The following is an 18,017-nucleotide window of genomic DNA, read 5'->3' as shown; positions in this document are numbered from 1 at the left end:
TAGCTGTTTTATCAGATTGACTATTGATATTTTGCCATTAGTTCAGTCTCCTAGTTTGGTGACTTTGTCAATACAGCAGAGTTAGTCAAACCCTAATCTCGTAAACCGAGACTTCAGTGAGATGAGATTTGGAAGCGCAAGGCTAGTAAAACCCCAACACCAGTAATATTGGAAAGAAACATGATTTAATGAGGCTTCAAATTACATCAGGTGGTGATAGTCATTTCGGACAGTCATGAGTATTTTACCTCCAATTCGTAGTGCTTTGGAAACTATTGAAAAGCAGTGATAATTGATTAAATTAATTTAACCAGGTTTTACATGGCTGGTGCCTTCAAACCCAATTTGCGTGTATCAGCTTCTTCAGATTCTGGAGGTGAATTCAGGTCTTCTGACGAGGGATCTGTTAACCTCTGCCAGTGAACAACATCCTGCAGACAAAACACAAGGTTCAACCTTTACCTCTGAAGGAGAGGTTGAGAATTAGTAGATGAGGAAAGGCAATGTGAGGAGGAAATGGCCAGAGTAGGTTAATTATCCATGGTTACCTGCCAGGGCCATCGCCAGGTGTAGCTCATCTCTCATGAGCTCCAGAACATCACTGACACCCTGCTCCCCCTACAAACACGTTTTGACATTTTAGTTATTTAGCAGTAGGTAAAAACCCCACATATGGTCCTTTATCTGCACACACACACAGTGGTACCTGGCAGGCGAGCCCCCAGAGTACAGGCCGTCCGAGGAAGACAGCGGTAGCCCCCAGAGCTATGGCCTTCAGGACGTCTGTCCCCCTCCTCACCCCTCCGTCAAGGTACACCTCACACCTCCCTGCTACTGCTGACACCACCTCAGACAGCACATCCAGCTACACAGATAACATATGTCACAGATCGAGAAATGAAATATTACTGAATCGTTTTTGTGTGTTGGGCTCCCTCACCGTAGCTGGGACCCCGTCCAGCTGCCTTGCTCCATGGTTAGACACCAGGATCCCATCTACACCGTGGATAAGTGCTTCTAGCGCATCTTCAGCTGGAGGGAAGAAGGGTAGATATAGATCCATAGATGTATAGACATGTTACTACTCTGCTATGAAACTTAAACCTGCCTTATCATTATGTGGCGTGTACTGTGTGTTGTGTGTCACCTCTCAGGACACCTTTGACGACCACAGGGAGGTGTGTGTTTTTCTTCAGCCAAGCAATGTGTTGCCAGCAGAGAGTAGGGTCGATAGCCTGAGCGACATAGACAGCCAGCCCACTGTCCTCGCCGTAACCCTCAGCACTGGAGAACGCCAGCTCTGCCGAACCAAAGTTAGTCATCCTACACACGCACACACACACACACACTAAAATAAGAGGTAAGCTTAAATAATATATTATTTGATGAAGCATGTGTGTGTGTCTGTGTATATGGTGTGGTGATGAGTGTGTTTTTGGTTCCTACTTCAGGTGAGGGGGAAGTTTAAAGCGGTTGCGCACGTCGTCTCGTCTCTTTCCGAGGTAGGGCGTATCCACGGTAACAAAGATGGCCTTATACCCCGCCTCTTCAGCCCGGCGCACCAATGACAGGGTGAGGTCACGGTCCTTATAGATGTACAGCTGTACGGATTATATATAGGTCATAGATGTTTACCAGACCGGTGATGTAAACTGTGATGTAATCAAAACCTATATCTAGCAGTACTCCACCTGCATCCAGAGCAGGCCGTCGCCAGCTGATGACCTCACTTCCTCTATGGTAGAGGTGGCCCAGGAACTCAGCATCATCCCTGTCCCTGCTGCTCTGGTTGCTAGGAGATGGAGCTTTATTACACACATACAGTATACACAAGAGGCTGGAAGCAGCCGTGTGTGTGTGTGTGTGTGTGTGTGTGTATATATATATACATACCTCTGGCGGTGGCCGTCTCTCCGTCAGGGTGGGCCATCCTCTGCATTGCGGTTGCCCCGACACACACAGGCATGCTGATTCGCTGACCTAAAACACTAACACTCAGATCCACGCGGGACACATCCCTCAGTACCCTAGGGAACAAACGCCACCTATACACACAGAGAAGTGATCTGGTGTAAACAAGTGCTGTGTCAGACGTTGAACAGGACTTTGAGTTGAAGTTAGGTGGTGAGTCAATTATTAAACTACTGTGGTGATTTCTAGGATATTGTATGCCTAAAACAGCCACAAAAAAAACAGTGAACAGCACTGAAACATCCCAAAAACACTTCTAACTCACCTCACTAACATATTCTATGAGATGATGGAGAACATAATCTGTGCAGATCTTATGTAAAGTGTGTGTGATGCAATATTCTACACTCGTAGCCTTGTTGTCTGGTTTTAATGTTACAACTAGGTTTGATTCTCCACATTACAATAGTTGTTACAGGACAGAACGTGCATGTTCATGTTACCTGGAGAAAACAGCAGTGTGTGTCTGTGTATGTGTAACCTAACGTCGCAGGCGTAAGAAGTTCCCACTTCCATTTTTCAGGGGAAACGGCTGAAAATACTGTATCCCTGAAAACGGGATGTTAGTGTTTTCTGGAGACTCTGCATAGGCAAGTGTATGTGCTAGTTACCTGGAGAAAGCAGCAGTGTTATCTGCCAAGGTCTCTTGCTGGTCAGCTCCAGAGCAGTAGTAGTCAAACACAGCTTTTGGTAGAACTCTCTTGGCCATAGACTCATAGTCAGCCACACACACTAACTTCTCAGACATGACTACACACACACACACACACAAACGCACACTTTAACACACTTTGATCCACACACGCAATAACACATACAGGCTGACTAACTCTAACACGACCTGATCCACACACACATAGTCCTCCCTGACTGCTGTCACACACAGACACCCCCAAGTCTCTCCTCTCTGATCATCTGACCACCAGCAATCATTAACCCCAAGTTTACACAGCCCTGCTTTCCACTCAATCCCTCCCTCACACACACATGCACTCTAATTTAAGCAACCCTGACCCTTCACCCCACAACCCTTATATATGATAGCACTGTCCATACAGCACAGACAGGAGATGGGAACCATAACTAGACAGTAAAAGAGGCCTTTGTATAAAAATGTTTATTTTGGTGATTAAATGATCCATTATCAAGGATGGAGGGGCCTCTCACATGGCAACAACACTCAGTCATTATCATAGTCATCCATCAATATATGCATATGGCAGTCTTAACAATAGAAAACTATTTCAAATCAAAGAAAATAAAGTTTATATTGTGATAATCATAGAAAATTGGACCACGTTATAAAAAACGGGTGAAAACAATAGTGGCGAAAATAGAAAAGTGAAACCTTCCAGACCCCCCATACACACATTTAAAAACACACGACAAGCATTAGTCAAATCACTCTTTTTGTTCAGCATACATTTTTGTCTTTGTCGACCTGTCTGAAGGGAACATTTCCCTTGGAACTGGTTCAGGGAACAAAACAGAAAACCGGAAAATAACCACATTTTCCAAGGAACAGAATCAGAACCCCCCGAAGCATAGCTGTAACCTACTGACGTTACAAGCGTGATTCAGAAGATAGGGAAATAGATTTTTAATTAGGGAAATAGATTTTTAATTAGAGAAGAATGGATTAACTTTTTCAATGCTAGTTGGGATACTATAGTTATCACATTTCACATTGTATTTATTAACTACAAAAAGGTAAGATGTATTTTTAATTCTGGTGCCGCTCTGCACACACAAGCTCATTAGCTAGCTATAGCTAGTTCTGGTTCAATGTTAAGCCAGCTCTGAAGTTCAAAGACATTCAAAGTTCCTCCAAAGTAGCCGCTCCGCCGTAGGTATAATTCTGTGAGCCTAATTCAGATAATGCATGTCACCACAAGATGCCCAGCGCTTTAAGCCAAGCTTCCTCCACCCGCAAAATTTCAGCTGCATGTAAAACAACTCACTGAGCTATAGCTTGTCTGCTCCATATCAAGCTGCTCTATCTGCACTGCATGATTGGTGAAGTCATTTAATGTTGAGCAAATTATTATTTATTTTTGTACAATTTCAGAGGTTTAAAAAGGAACAGAAAGGAACAATATAAACTGTTACTTTTATTTGGTTCGAACCGGTTCAGAACTTTTTATTTTGCTGGTCGGAAAACAGTGGAATGTAACAAAAAAAAGATGGTTCTGTTCAGAACGAAACGATTGGAAAATAATTTAGGTTCCAACCACTGGTTAGGAGGTACGTTTTGCCTGTCCTCTCCTCTGTCTCAGTGTCTCTGGCTCCTCCTTGTTAGACCCCTCACCCTCATCTGCCTCCGACGCTTGCCTCTTCTCCGCCATACTCACACACACTCCTGCTCGAAACAAACACAAGCTGTAGAGCACTAATAACACACTGTCTTTGTGTGTGTGTGTGTGTATGTGCTTTGTTCTGTGGGATCATCCTCTCACCTGCTCTCTCCTCCTTCCGCTTCTGTCGGGAAGGACAGAGGCAATCTGCAACCAGGACCAGCACCTACACACACACACACAATGAGATAGAGACGAGTTTAAAGCAGCTCTGTTGAGTGGAGGGGAGGGTTGAGACAGGATCAGAGAAGTTAGACAGGGTCAACCTAAAATAAATATAACTATAGTAAATAATCTAGTTTAGAATGAAGGTAGTTTAAACTAGTTAAGAGGTTAATGTCAGTGTAGGCAGGAGTTGAGTTCCAAACTTTAAGTAGAATGCAGCTGGTTACACAAGAGCAGCTGAGTGCATCCCACACATCTGTCCTCCTGCTGCTTCTCCAGTCTCCTCTACCAAGTCCTGAAATAGCAGCCATCCTCCCACTCCCACTCTTACATAAGATCACATTTCACTGCAGAGAAACTCCTCGAAGTGTGTGTGTGTTTGTTTGTGTGTCTACATACTCTAACAGGCTGTAAGAGAGAGACGATTTGGCATCTTTCTCAGAACAATGACATACTCAACATGTTCAGAACCCTTCAAAAGCATTTGTGTGACATAAACATTGTGTTTTGTGTTTATTAACGGTTTAGTAGTAATACAATAATATAGTGAAATGATTATTAGTGTGTAACTCACCAGTCCCATCAGCAGCCCAGTGACAAGTGTTGCCATGGCAAAGGAGAGGTAGGAGCCCCACACCGGCATGCCCAAATCCCCCGTCAGATACCCATGAGTCCACTACACACGCACACACACGATTCTGAGTGAGTGTGGATCCTTTACACCATTTTCTCTGTGTGTGTGTGTGTGTGTGAGAGAGATTTGGTCTCACCCGGATCCACAGTGAAAGCCTGAAGAGTCCGGCCATGCAGCTCATCCTGGAGGGAGGAGATCCACAAAGTCAGAGGTAAGGTCAGAATATATTTACAGAAGACAAGACAAATTCCACGTTTATGTATAATATACAGTACCAGTCAAAAGTTTAGACACATCTACTCATTCCTGGATTTTTCTTTATATTTACTATTTTCTATATTGTAGAATAATAGTGAATACATCAAAACTATGAAATAACACATATGGAATCATGTAGTAACCAAAAAAGTGTTAACAAATCAAAATATATTTTATATTTGAGATTCTTCAAAGTTAGCCTCCTTTTGCCTTGATGAAAGCTTTGGACCCTCTTGGCATTATCTCAACCAGCTTCATGAGGTAGTCACCTGGAATGCATTTCAATTAACAGGTTTGCCTTGTTAAAAGTACATTTGTGGAATTTCTTTCATTCTTAATGCGTTTGAGCCAATCAGTTGTGTTTTGACAAGGTAGGGGTGGTATACAGAAGATATCCCTATTTGGTAAAACACCAAGTCCATATTATGGCAAGAACAGCTCAAATAAGCAAAGAGAAACGACAGTCCATCATTATTTTAAGACATGAAGGTCAGTCAATCTGGAAAATTTTGAAAGTTTCTTCAAGTGCAGTCGCAAAAACCATTAAGCGGTATGATGAAACTGGCTCTCATGAGGACGGCCACAGGAAAGGAAGACCCAGAGTTACCTCTGCTGCAGAGGATATAAGTTCATTAGAGTTATCTGCACCTCAGAGTGCAGCCCAAATAAATGCTTCACAGAGTTCAAGTAACAGACGGTTGGGGAGTAACAGATTACATGTAATCAGTTGCACTACCAGCAAAAACATTCTAATCAGATTATAGATACTTTTGAAAAACTAGATGATTACTTTTAAATTCAGAAAAGATGTTTGTGAAAATAAACCTAAGGCACTTCTCTGTTATCTCAATGACATTCAAATCAGCATGGAAAAAAGGCACAAGTTTAAGTTTGTTCCACCTGAGTGAGTCTGACCACAAGTCAGAGACCGCTGTGATGACACACCAAATATGTTTGCTGGATCGCAGGAAAAGAGCAGGAATAGGCTTTTGTAGGCTATAGTCCAAGCTATATCTTCCAATGGTGCGACTGCTGTCGGCATCCAAAGATTATCCAACTTGAATAAACGCTTGGAGGTAAAGATGACAGTAATGATGTAGTCTATGGCAATACGGCTATCACTTATTATTGATATCTACATAGCGCATTGATGTGAATCACACTGCTGCTCTCTCATTTAGCTATTTGCGGTTGTTGTGGATGGCTGTTCACACATCTAAATGTGTATTTGAACCCAATAATGGTTGAATTCAAGAAGTTTAAGCTGCCTATTAATCATTGTTTTTGAAACCATTGGACAGCCAGTGAAAAAAGCACTCTTGCAACAGCTGCATAGTGAAGATCCCAGCCTATGGAATAAAAGTGGGGCTTTTATTGCTCTATCTAACCTAATGGACACATGCTCAAACTTGCACACTTTTGATAGACTTAAAGGGGCAATCTGTAGTTGCTACATCCATTTCTGGATTTATACTGTAAATTATATCCATTGACTCTTGAAGAATACAGTTGAAGTCGGAAGTTTACATACACTTAGGTTGGATTCATTAAAACTTGTTTTTCAACCACTCCACAGATTTCTTGTTAACAAACTATAGATTTGGCAAGTTGGTTAGGACATATACTTTGTGCAACAATTGTTTACAGACAGATTATTTCACTTAATTCACTGTATCACAATTCCAGTGGGTCAGAAGTTGACTGTGCCTTTAAACAGCTTGATAAATTCCAGAAAATTATGTTATGGCTTCAAACTCAGTGCCTCTTTGCTTGATATCATGGGGAAAACAAAAGAAATCAGCCAAGACCTCAGAAAAAAAAAGTAGATCTCCACAAGTCTGGTTCATCCTTGGGAGCAATTTCCAAACGCCTGAAGGTACCACGTTCATCTGTACAAACAATAGTACGCAAGTATAAACACCATGGGACCACGCAGGCGTCATACCGCTCAGGAAGGAGACACGTTCTGTCTCCTAGAGATGAACATACGGTGTAAAAAGTGCAAATCAATCGCAGTACAACAGCAAAGGACCTTGTGAAGATGCTGCAGGAAACAGGTACAAAAGTATCTACACTGCTCAAAAAAATAAAGAACACTAAAATAACACATCCTAGATCTGAATGAATTATTCTTATTAAATACTTTTTTTTTTTGAATGTGCTGACAACAAAATCACACAGACATTATCAATGGAAATCAAATGTATCAACCCATGGAGGTCTGGATTTGGAGTCACACTCAAAATTAAAGTGGAAAACCACACTACAGGCTGATCCAACTTTGATGTAATGTCCTTAAAACAAGTCAAAATGAGGCTCAGTAGTGTGTGTGGCCTCCACGTGCCTGTATGACCTCCTTACAATGCCTGGGCATGCTTCTGATGAGGTGGCAGATGGTCTCCTGAGGGATCTCCTCCCAGACCTGGACTAAAGCATCCGCCAACTCCTGGACAGTCTGTGGTGCAACGTGGCATTGGTGGATGGAGCGAGACATGATGTCCCAGATGTGCTCAATTGGATTCAGGTCTGGGGAACGGGCGGGCCAGTCCATAGCATCAATGCCTTCCTCTTGCAGGAACTGCTGACACACTCTAGCCACATGAGGTCTAGCATTGTCTTGCATTAGGAGGAACCCAGGGCCAACCGCACCAGCATATGGTCTCACAAGGGGTCTGAGGAACTCATCTCAGTACCTAATGGCAGTCAGGCTACCTCTGGCGAGCACATGGAGGGCTGTGAGGCCCCCAAAGAAATGCCACCCCACACCATGACTGACCCACCGCCAAACCGTTCATACTGGAGGATGTTGCAGGCAGCAGAACGTTCTCCACGGCGTCTCCAGACTGTCACATCTGTCAAGTGCTCAATGTGAACCTGTTTTCATCTGTGAAGAGCACAGGGCGCCAGTGGCGAATTTGCCAATCTTGGTGTTCTCTGACAAATGCCAAACGTCCTGCACGGTGTTGGGCTGTAAGCACAACCCCCACCTGTGGACGTCGGGCCCTCATACCACCCTCATGGAGTCTGTTTCTGACCGTTTGAGCAGACACATGCACATTTGTGGCCTGCTGGAGGTCATTTTGCAGGGCTCTGGCAGTGCTCCTCCTGCTCCTCCTTGCACAAAGGTGGAGGTAGCGGACCTGCTGATGGGTTGTTGCCCTCCTACGGTCTCCTCTAAGTCTCCTGATGTACTGGCCTGTCTCCTGGTAGCGCCTCCATGCTCTGGACACTACGCTGACAGATACAGCAAACCTTCTTGCCACAGCTCGCATTGATGTGCCATCCTGGATGAGCTGCACTACCTGAGCCACTTGTGTGGGTTGTAGACTCCGTCTCATGCTATCACTAGAGTGAAAGCACTGCATAGCATTCAAAAGTGACCAAAACATCAGCCAGGAAACATAGGAACTGAGAAGTGGTCTGTGGTTACCACCTGCAGAACCACTCCTTTATTGGGGGTGTCTTGCTAATTGCCTATAATTTCCACCTGTTGTCTATTCCATTTGCACAACAGCATGTGAAATTTATTGTCAATCAGTGTTGCTTCCTAAGTCGACAGTTTGATTTCACAGAAGTGTGATAGATTTGGAGTTACATTGTGTTGTTTAAGTGTTCCCTTTATTTTTTGGAGCAGTGTATATCCACAGTAAAATTAGTTCTATATCGACATAACCTGAAAGGCCGCTCAGCCAGGAAGAAACCACTGCTCCAAAACCGCCATTACAAAAACAGACTATGGTTTGCAACTGCACATGGGGACAAAGATCGTACTTTTTGGAGAAATGTCCTCTGGTCTGATGAAACAAAAATAGAACTGTTTGGCCATAATTCCCATTGTTACATTTGGAGGAAAAAGGGGGATGCTTGCAAGCCGAAGAACACCATCCCAACAGTGAAGCATGGGAGTGGCAGCATCATGTTGTGGGGGTGCTTTGCTGCAGGAGGGACTGGTGCACTTCACAAAATAGATGGCGTCATGAGGGACGTGGATATATTGAAGCAACATCTCAAGACATCAGTCAGGAAGTTAAAGCTTGGTCGCAAATGGATCTTCCAAATGGACAATGACCTCAAGCATACTTCCAAAGTTATGGAAAATGGCTTAATGACAACACAGTCAAGGTATTGGTGTGGCCATCACAAAGCCCTGATCTCAATCCCATAGAAAATTTGTGGGCAGAACTGAAAAAGTGTGTGCGAGCAAGGAGGCCTACAAACCTGACTCAGTTACACCAACTCTATCAGGCGGAATGGGCCAAAATTCACCCAACTTATTGTGGGAAGCTTGTGGAAGGCTACCTGAAACGTTTGACCCAAGTTAAACAATTTAATGGCAATGCTATCAAATACTAATTGAGTGTATGTAAACTTCTGACCCACTGGGAATGTGATGAAAGAAATAAAAGCTGAAATAAATAATTCTCTCTAATATTATTCTGACATTTCACATTAAAATAAAGTGGTGATCCTAACTGACCTAAGACAGGGAATTTTTACTAGGATTAAATGTCAGGAATTGTGAAAAACTGAGTTTATAAGTATTTGGCTAAGGTGTATGTAAACTTCTGACTTCAACTGTATAACTTACACAGTGGGGCAAAAAAGTATTTAGTCAGCCACCAATTGTGCAAGTTCTCCCACTTAAAAAGATGAGAGAGGCCTGTAATTTTCATCATAGGTACACTTCAACTATGACAGACAAAATGAGAAAAAAAAATCCAGAAAATCACATTGTAGGATTTTTTATGAATTTATTTGCAAATTATGGTGGAAAATAAGTATTTGCTCAATAACAAAAGTTTATCTCAATACTTTGTTATATACCCTTTGTTGAAAATGACAGAGGTCAAACGTTTTCTGTAAGTCTTCACAATGTTTTCACACACTGTTGCTGGTATTTTGGCCCATTCCTCCATGCAGATCTCCTCTAGAGCAGTGATGTTTTGGGGCTGTTGCTGGGCAACACGGACTTTCAACTCCCTCCAAAGATTTTCTATGGGGTTGAGATCTGGAGACTGGCTAGGCCACTCCAGGACCTTGAAATGCTTCTTACGAAGCCACTCCTTCGTTGCCCGGGCGGTGTGTTTGGGATCATTGTCATGCTGAAAGACCCAGCCACGTTTCATCTTCAATGCCCTTGCTGATGGAAGGAGGTTTTCACTCAAAATCTCACGATACATGGCCCCATTCATTCTTTCCTTTACACAGATCAGTCATCCTGGCCCCTTTGCAGAAAAACAGCCCCAAAGCATGATGTTTCCACCCCCATGCTTCACAGTAGGTATGGTGTTCTTTGGATGCAACTCGACATTCTTTGTCCTCCAAACACGGCGAGTTGAGTTTTTACCAAAAAGTTATATGGTATATAATAGTTATATTTGGTTTCATCTGACCATATGACATTCTCCCAATCTTCTTCTGGATCATTCAAATGACAGGCCTGGACATGTACTGGCTTAAGCAGGGGGACACGTCTGGCACTGCAGGATTTGAGTCCCTGGCGGCGTAGTGTGTTACTGATGGTAGGCTTTGTTACTATGGTCCCAGCTTTCTGCAGGTCATTCACTAGGTCCCAACGTGTGGTTCTGGGATTTTTGCTCACCGTTCTTGTGATCATTTTGACCCCACGGTGTGAGATCTTGCGTGGAGCCCCAGATCAGGGGAGATTATCAGTGGTCTTGTATGTCTTCCATGTCCTAATAATTGCTCCCACAGTTGATTTCTTCAAACCAAGCTGCTTACCTATTGCAGATTCAGTCTTCCCAGCCTGATGCAGGTCTACAATTTTGTTTCTGGTGTCCTTTGACAGCTCTTTGGTCTTGGCCATAGTGGAGTTTGGAGTGTGACTGTTTGAGGTTGTGGACAGGTGTATTTTATACTGATAACAAGTTCAAACAGGTGCCATTAATACAGGTAACGAGTGGAGGACAGAGGAGCCTCTTAAAGAAGAAGTTACAGGTCTGTGAGAGCCAGAAATCTTGCTTTGTTTGTAGGTGACCAAATACTTATTTTCCACAATAATTTGCAAATAAATTCATTAAAAATCCTACAATGTGATTTCTGGATTTTAAAAAAAATTTGTCCAACATAGATGAAGTGTACCTATGATGAAAATTACAGGCCTCTCTCATCTTTTTAAGTGGGAAAACTTGCATAATTGGTGGCTGACTAAATACTTTTTTGCCCCACTGTAAATCCTTCATGAGCTTAGTACAACTGTCATACTCTATCAGAACCCCAAATATAAACTTTTTTTATCCCAGTGTAAACATTGTAAATGTAAACCAACCCTTAAAGTAAATTTTAACATCCATATATGGCCAGCTATGAAACTTGAACATTAATTTATCCCGCAATAGATGTCATTCAATTGGTAACATACATTTTTGTCTTCTAATGCCTCTTAAGGGGAAATAAATCTAAAACTAACGGAATGTAATTAGATTACGTTACTGAGTTTGGGTATGTTACTGACTACAATTTTGGACAGGTAACTAGTAACTGTAACAGATTACATTTAGATAGTAACCTACCCAACCCTGGTAACAGACACATCTCAACATCAACTGTTCAGAGGAGACTGAGTGAATCAGGCCATCATGGTCAAATTGCTGCGAAGAAACCACTACTAAAGGATACCAATAATAAGAAGAGACTTGCTTGGGCCAAGAAACACAAGCAATGGACATTAGACCGGTGGAAATCTGCACTTTGGTTTGAGTCCAAATTTGAGATTTTTGGTTCCAACCGCTGTGTCTTTGTGAGACGCAGAGTAGGTGAACGGATGATCTCTGCATGTGTGGTTCCCACCGTGAAACATAGAGGTGTGATGGTGTGGGCGTGCTTTGCTGGTGACACTGTCTGTGATTTATTTAGAGTTCAAGGCACACTTAACCAGCATGGCTACCACAGCATTCTGCAGCGATAACCCATCCCCATCTGGTTTGCGCTTAGTGGGAGTATCATATGTTTTTCAACAGGAAAATAACCCAAAGCACAACTCCAGGCTGTGTAAGGGCTATTTGACTAAGAAGGAAAGTGATGGAGTACTGCATCAGATGACCTGAATCACCCAACTTCAACCCAATTGAGATTGTTGAGTGGAACTGCAGAGTGAAGGAAAAGCAGTCAACAAGCGCTCAGCATATGTGGGAACTCCTTCAAGACTGTTGGAAAAGCATTCCTCGTGAAGCTGGTTGAGAAAATGCCAATAGTGTGCAAAGTTGTCATCAAGACAAAGGGTGGGTACTTTGAATAATCTCAAATAAAAATATATGTTGATTTGTTTAACACTTTTTTGGTTACTACATGATTTCATGTGTTATTTCATAGTTTTGATGTCTTTACTATTATTCTACAATGTAGAAAATAGTAAAAAAATTAATTAAATAAAAAGTTAAAACCCTGGAATGAGTAGGTGTGTCCAAACTTTCGACTGGTATTGTATATGGTGTGTATATTTACAGAGGAGAATTAGGAGACTTCCATGAAGGCAGTGGTTCCACCTCCTCCCACCTCCTGTTAGAGACATATGTATGGAACTCCTCCGCCTCACGGACAGACACATACCTCCTCACGCTACCCTCCTTTACACTGTAGAATACACACACAGATAAATACTGTATACAAAGTTAGAAAGGTTAATGGATCAAAGGACAGGGTCAAAGGTTAACTGAGATACTAACTGGAAAATGGTTGGCAGTGTGGTAACCAAAAATCGTCCACTGAGACCTGAAAGAAAAGAAACACACATACATACGAGAGAAAGGAGAGATGGGTAGTTAGAAGGAGCCTCGGTATGGCATTGAATCTCACACAGCGAGGAGAAGACAATATTGAGGACAGTAAGAGCCAACAGTATCAACTTCATAATATTTCCATACCAGGCTGTTCAGTGACGTCCACTTCTCCTACAGAAACCCCCATGGCTGCTGCCAGGCTGGAGAATCTCTCCCACTGCTCCTTCAGCTGGGCACATGCCGGGCACCAGGGAGCAACACTATACACACACACATTTATCTATGGACATTATGGAGATTCTATAGGTGGGTGGTGTTCAAGTCAGGTGTTCTAAAACCCAAATCTGAATCAATCATAGACGTCTATGATTCACTATTTGGACAGCAAAGTATAGTTCAGTACAGTAGAGCAGGGGTTCCCAAATGTTTTCACTCAGGCCCCCCTTCCAGCATTTCGTTCAGAACTGAAAATTAACCTGGTTTCAACATCCAGAAAATACTTATTTTCAACGTCAGGAAAATACTTTGGCATGATCTATATAGGTTAAAGAGAGCATAGTTTCACATTCAATGTTCCATCAACTTCAACACGAAACATCTGAATTATTGGAATAGAATACACTCACTCTGGACCTAGACCAAAAGTTTTACTCTAAAATCTTATTCGGCACTTAATAGCTTCAATTATATATATCCTCCTTTCCCCCTCCCGTTTTCATCTTCCGCCAAACATGCATACATCAGATCATCAGTACGACTTCGTACTGTACTCACAACTTTATCATCCACTCGCCATCCATAGTGACCGTCCAGTTAGCATCTGTTATTGTCAGGACGCCTGTATCTGTTTCTCCTACAGCAGAACTTGCGATGGAGCTGACTAATATTATTGAGAGGAGTGGTTGGAAAAGATGACTACGTGATAATTTACATGAAGGTGAATTAGTTTGACATAACAGTTTACAGGAACGTTTTGTTTTCAGCTGCGCCATGTTGCTGTTCCGAAACGAAAACTGCCTAGAACGCTAAACACGGAAGTAACAGAAACAGGGATTTTTTTTAAGGTCGACTGGCGGGTCTAACAACCTGAAGTGTGTGCGTGTGTCATTGTTTGTGTGTGTTTGTGAGTGCGTGTGTTTTTTAAGGTGGTCTGCTATACCACAGACAGATGGATCTAAAAGTAGTGAAAAATGATTTATCGGTGTCTCTATTCTGAAAGGGAAAAGGCAATGACCACACATATGGGAAATTGTGAAATTAAACGTGGGTGTCCCTCTGTTGGTTAATGGGAATCTGAATGAGAAGGCCTTAATACAAATTAGTGTCCCTATAACCTTGTCCCTAATGGTTTGTAACTTTATAATTTCTATGAGCAAACAGTTAGTGTCTGTCTGCCTGTCCCCAAACAAAAAATAATGTTTACATTTGGGAAGTGCTAGTTGTTTTTAAATATATTTTTGAAAGATATGTATAAAATACACTGATCTGTACAGTATGTAATGTATAGCAATGCACACGCAATGGGCATGTAAATTATGATAGAACACATATCAAAACAATGTGAACATGACAGAGGGAGGGATATGCTTGAGTTTTTTTATTCGCTGTCACCAAATATTTTTTTCAATTCTGAAATGTTCTTTTTTTAAAATTGAACATTTAAAACATACAATATACTTGCAGTAAAGCCGCTCAACAACTACATCACATTAGTCATCTAACAGACTCCCATCCAGAGTGACACACAGAAGCAACCAGGGTCAACGCCCTGCTCAAGGGCATGTCAACAGATCTCCCACAAGGTCAAAAACGGGGACACGAACCAGCAATCCATCAGCCACTGACCCAACCTCCCAAATGCCAGGCCACCAGCCTCCCAAATGCCAGGCCACCAGATCCCCCCCACAGTTCCCCCCGAGAAAAATGTATAAATTAAATAATTCCATTCCCCACCCCCAAGACCCACCCGCCCCCCCATGGACCAACAACCAACAAAATTAACAAAAGAGAAAAAAGTGTACAAACACCTGCATGACATCCACCTAAGGCAATGTTCTGAAATATTCTTCTTTTTTTTGTCTTTTAAAATGCTGAAAAATCCATTTATGGATGTGGGAAAATCCACTCTGGACAAATGGCCTGCGGGACAAAAAGAAAATGATTTATATCATTGCTACTTTAGCCGTGTGTTATACTAAGTAAAAGAACAGCTAATAAAATGTATATACTTGGAAGGATTGTACAGAAACATACCTCAGTAGGGTAGAGTGCCAACACGATCAAATGGCACAGCCATTGGTGTCATGAGGTTTGAGTGTGTGGGAGGGAGCTGGCCAGGGAGTGGCCTAGGCATCTGAGTTGGAGCTGTTGTGATGGTCAAATCAGGGTGCATTTTGTAGAACATCTGCCCAATATACTTTCTGTTATTGAAAGAAGACTATCCAGGTGAAAGCTATGATCCCTTATTGATGTCACTTGTTAAATCCACTTCAATCAGTGTAGATGAAGGGGAGAAGACAGGTTAAAGGATTTTTAAGCCTTGAGATAATTGAGACATGGATTGTGTATGTGTGCCATTCAGAGGGTGAATGTGCAAGACAAAATATTTAAGTGCCTTTGATCGGGTATGGTAGTAGGTGCTAGATGCACCAGTTTATGTAAAGAACTACAACGCTGCTGGATTTGTCATGCTCAACAGTTACCCGTGTGTATCAAGAATGGTCCACCGCTTAAAGGACATCCAGCCAACTTGACACAACTGTGGGAAGCATTGGAGTCAACATGGGCCAGCATTCCCTGTGGAATGCTTTCGACACCTTGTAGAGTCCATGCCCTGATGAATTGAGGCTGTTCTGGGAGCAAAAGGGGGGTGGGTACAACTCAATATTAGGAAGGTCTTCCTAATGTTTGCTACACTCAGTGTATAACCATATCATAAAAATAACAATCAAAGTCTAGGAGGAAGTGTAGTTCAGCCGATAAAGATGAGTCTTAAGGCCTGCTTTAAAAGCCCCAACAGTCTGAACAGCCCTGAGATTGTCAGGAAGGGTGTTCCAAAGGTGTGGGTCGTGGGAGGAAAAGGCACGGTCCTACATTGTTCGGCATCGGGTCCTGAGTTCATGAAACAGTTTGGCATGCCTTGACCATATGCGTGGAGGTTCATAGGGGGAGAGTAGATCTGACCGGTTGGTAGGTCTGATACCATTTAGGGCTTTGAGGAACAGGTAGCCAATGAAGGTCAGCAAGGAAGTGGGTGATGTGGGCAGATGTTTGTGTTTGTGTCAGAATCCTTGCAGCACTGTAATTTATTAATTGAATTTGCAAGTAGGCCCCTAAGTACTGCATTCCCATAATTGTATTTATATCATACATACAGTATATTAGTAAGATTCTCACAGTTAAAATACAAAGGTCATCCTGTCAAGTTCTGACCTTTATTTCCTTTGTTTTGTCTTTATTTAGTATGGTCAGGGTGTGAGTTGGGGTGGGCAGTCTATGTTTGTTTTTCTATGTTTGGTTTCTGTTTCGGCCTAGTATGGTTCTCAATCAGAAGCAGGTGTCCTTAGTTGTCTCTGATTGAGAATCATACTTAGGTAGCCTGGGTTTCACTGTTGGTTTGTGGGTGTTTGTTTCCGTGTGAGTGTTTGTCGCCACACTGTACTGTTTCGGTCATGTTCACATTTATTGTTTTGTATTTTATGGTGTTCAGTTTATTTATTAAAGTAATCATCATGAACACTTACCACGCTGCATCTTGGTCCGATCCTTACTCCTCTTCAGACGAAGAGGAGATCTGCCGTTACACATCCACTACTTTAAACTGACATTAATTAAAGTGAATACATTAGCCTTGCCCTCCGTTTTGAACGCAGACAACCCGAGGAAGAATATAACAGCAACGTAAATGAAGCTACAGAGAAAAATATGAATCCACTAAAGTTTCTCTATAGAATGAATAAATAACATGTTCCTTACCAATGTGTCTTTGTCATCAGGTAGATGCATCGTTTTCTTTTTCCACCAAAGACCCAGCTGAGCCAGCCAACACTTTTTGGTATCTTATGGACAGCAGGAGTCTCAGGCCCAGCCACTGGGCCGGCTGCCAGTTTGGCTCTGAGGGGCAATCTTTCTGCCTGTTTGTGTGTCCTCACATCTCCTCTACAGTCTATCATTGCATCCACATTGTAACAACACTATTCTCTATTTAGCACTGCCTGAGAGAAGAGGGTACGCATAGACCTATGGTTTCTGTATACATATACACAAACACACACACACACACACATTCCCTCAAATTCCTTCGCTCTTTTGGACACTCATAACTGTATCCTCATACACTAGTATGAGGACACACCTTCAAATTAGTGGATTCGGCTGGTTCAACCATATCTGTTGCTGACAGGTGTATAAAATTAAGCACACAGCTATGTAATCTCCATAGACAAACATTGGCAGTATAATGGCTTGTACTGAAGAGCTCAGTGACTTTCAATGTGGCACCGTCATAGGATGCCCCCTATCCAAATCAGTTCGTCAAATTTCTGCCCTGCTAGAGCTGCCCCGGTCAACTGGTTAGTGTTGCTATAGTGAAGTGGAAACGTCTAGCAGCAACAATGGCTCAGCTGCGAAGTGGTAGGCCACACAAGCTCACAGAATGGGACCGCCGAGTGCTGAAGCGCTTAGCGTGTAAAAATTGTCTGTCCTTGCTTGCAACACTCACTACCGAGTTCCAAACTGCCTCTGGAAGCAACATCAGCACAAGAACTGTTTGTCGGAAGCTTCATGAAATGGATTTCCATGGCCGAGCAGCCGCAAAATCCTAAGATCACCATGCGCAATGCCAAGCATTGGCTGGAGTGGTGTAAAACTCAAGACCATTGGACTCTGGAACAGTGT

At 42.6% G+C, this 18,017-nt stretch overlaps 2 protein-coding genes across 3 annotated transcripts; both read right to left on the bottom strand.

The window, feature by feature from the left end:
* Positions 1 to 166: 166 nt before the first annotated feature.
* Positions 167 to 2,867, bottom strand: hao1 (hydroxyacid oxidase (glycolate oxidase) 1). Its single transcript, XM_029675612.2, has 9 exons — positions 2,583 to 2,867; positions 1,894 to 2,045; positions 1,692 to 1,792; positions 1,447 to 1,601; positions 1,148 to 1,323; positions 941 to 1,032; positions 707 to 865; positions 549 to 618; positions 167 to 431 (listed from the first exon to the last, which is right to left on the bottom strand). Exons 1-9 carry the CDS (start codon positions 2,717 to 2,719, stop codon positions 364 to 366), a joined length of 1,110 nt encoding a protein of 369 aa, XP_029531472.1. The 5' UTR covers positions 2,720 to 2,867; the 3' UTR covers positions 167 to 363.
* Positions 2,868 to 3,072: 205 nt separating this feature from the next.
* LOC115138595 (thioredoxin-related transmembrane protein 1-like) lies at positions 3,073 to 14,169 on the bottom strand. 2 transcript variants are annotated; one of them, XM_029675609.2, is made up of 8 exons: positions 13,896 to 14,167; positions 13,266 to 13,381; positions 13,068 to 13,113; positions 12,847 to 12,975; positions 5,261 to 5,306; positions 5,065 to 5,166; positions 4,428 to 4,491; positions 3,073 to 4,330 (listed from the first exon to the last, which is right to left on the bottom strand). In XM_029675609.2, the coding sequence occupies exons 1-8, from the start codon at positions 14,111 to 14,113 to the stop codon at positions 4,209 to 4,211; spliced, it is 843 nt and encodes a 280-aa protein (XP_029531469.1). In that variant the 5' UTR covers positions 14,114 to 14,167; the 3' UTR covers positions 3,073 to 4,208. The 2 variants fall into 2 exon arrangements, with proteins under 2 accessions (XP_029531469.1, XP_064881808.1); XM_065025736.1 differs by having other exon boundaries at positions 5,065 to 5,306; positions 13,896 to 14,169.
* Positions 14,170 to 18,017: the final 3,848 nt, after the last annotated feature.

Source organism: Oncorhynchus nerka, linkage group LG12 (genome assembly GCF_034236695.1).
Source record: "Oncorhynchus nerka isolate Pitt River linkage group LG12, Oner_Uvic_2.0, whole genome shotgun sequence".
NCBI lineage: Eukaryota > Metazoa > Chordata > Actinopteri > Salmoniformes > Salmonidae > Oncorhynchus > Oncorhynchus nerka.
The sequence above is the reverse complement of the archived record's forward strand: the minus strand, read 5'-3'. Positions and strand labels throughout refer to the sequence as shown.

Bases quoted from the DNA above. Each gene is read 5' to 3' on its own strand.
- hao1 (XM_029675612.2), bottom strand. From the start codon at position 2,719: ATGTCTGAGAAGTTAGTGTGTGTGGCTGACTATGAGTCTATGGCCAAG. The intron at 1,602-1,691 runs GTGGAGTACTGC...TAATCCGTACAG, and splicing joins ACGGCCTGCTCTGGATGCAG to CTGTACATCTATAAGGACCG. The intron at 1,324-1,446 runs GTAGGAACCAAA...GTGCGTGTGTAG, and splicing joins AAACTTCCCCCTCACCTGAA to GATGACTAACTTTGGTTCGG.
- LOC115138595 (XM_065025736.1), bottom strand. From the start codon at position 14,113: ATGGCGCAGCTGAAAACAAAACGTTCCTGTAAACTGTTATGTCAAACT. The intron at 12,976-13,067 runs GTTAGTATCTCA...TGTATTCTACAG, and splicing joins ACACTGCCAACCATTTTCCA to TGTAAAGGAGGGTAGCGTGA. The intron at 5,307-12,846 runs GTAAATATACAC...TCCTCCCTCCAG, and splicing joins AAGTCTCCTAATTCTCCTCT to GATGAGCTGCATGGCCGGAC.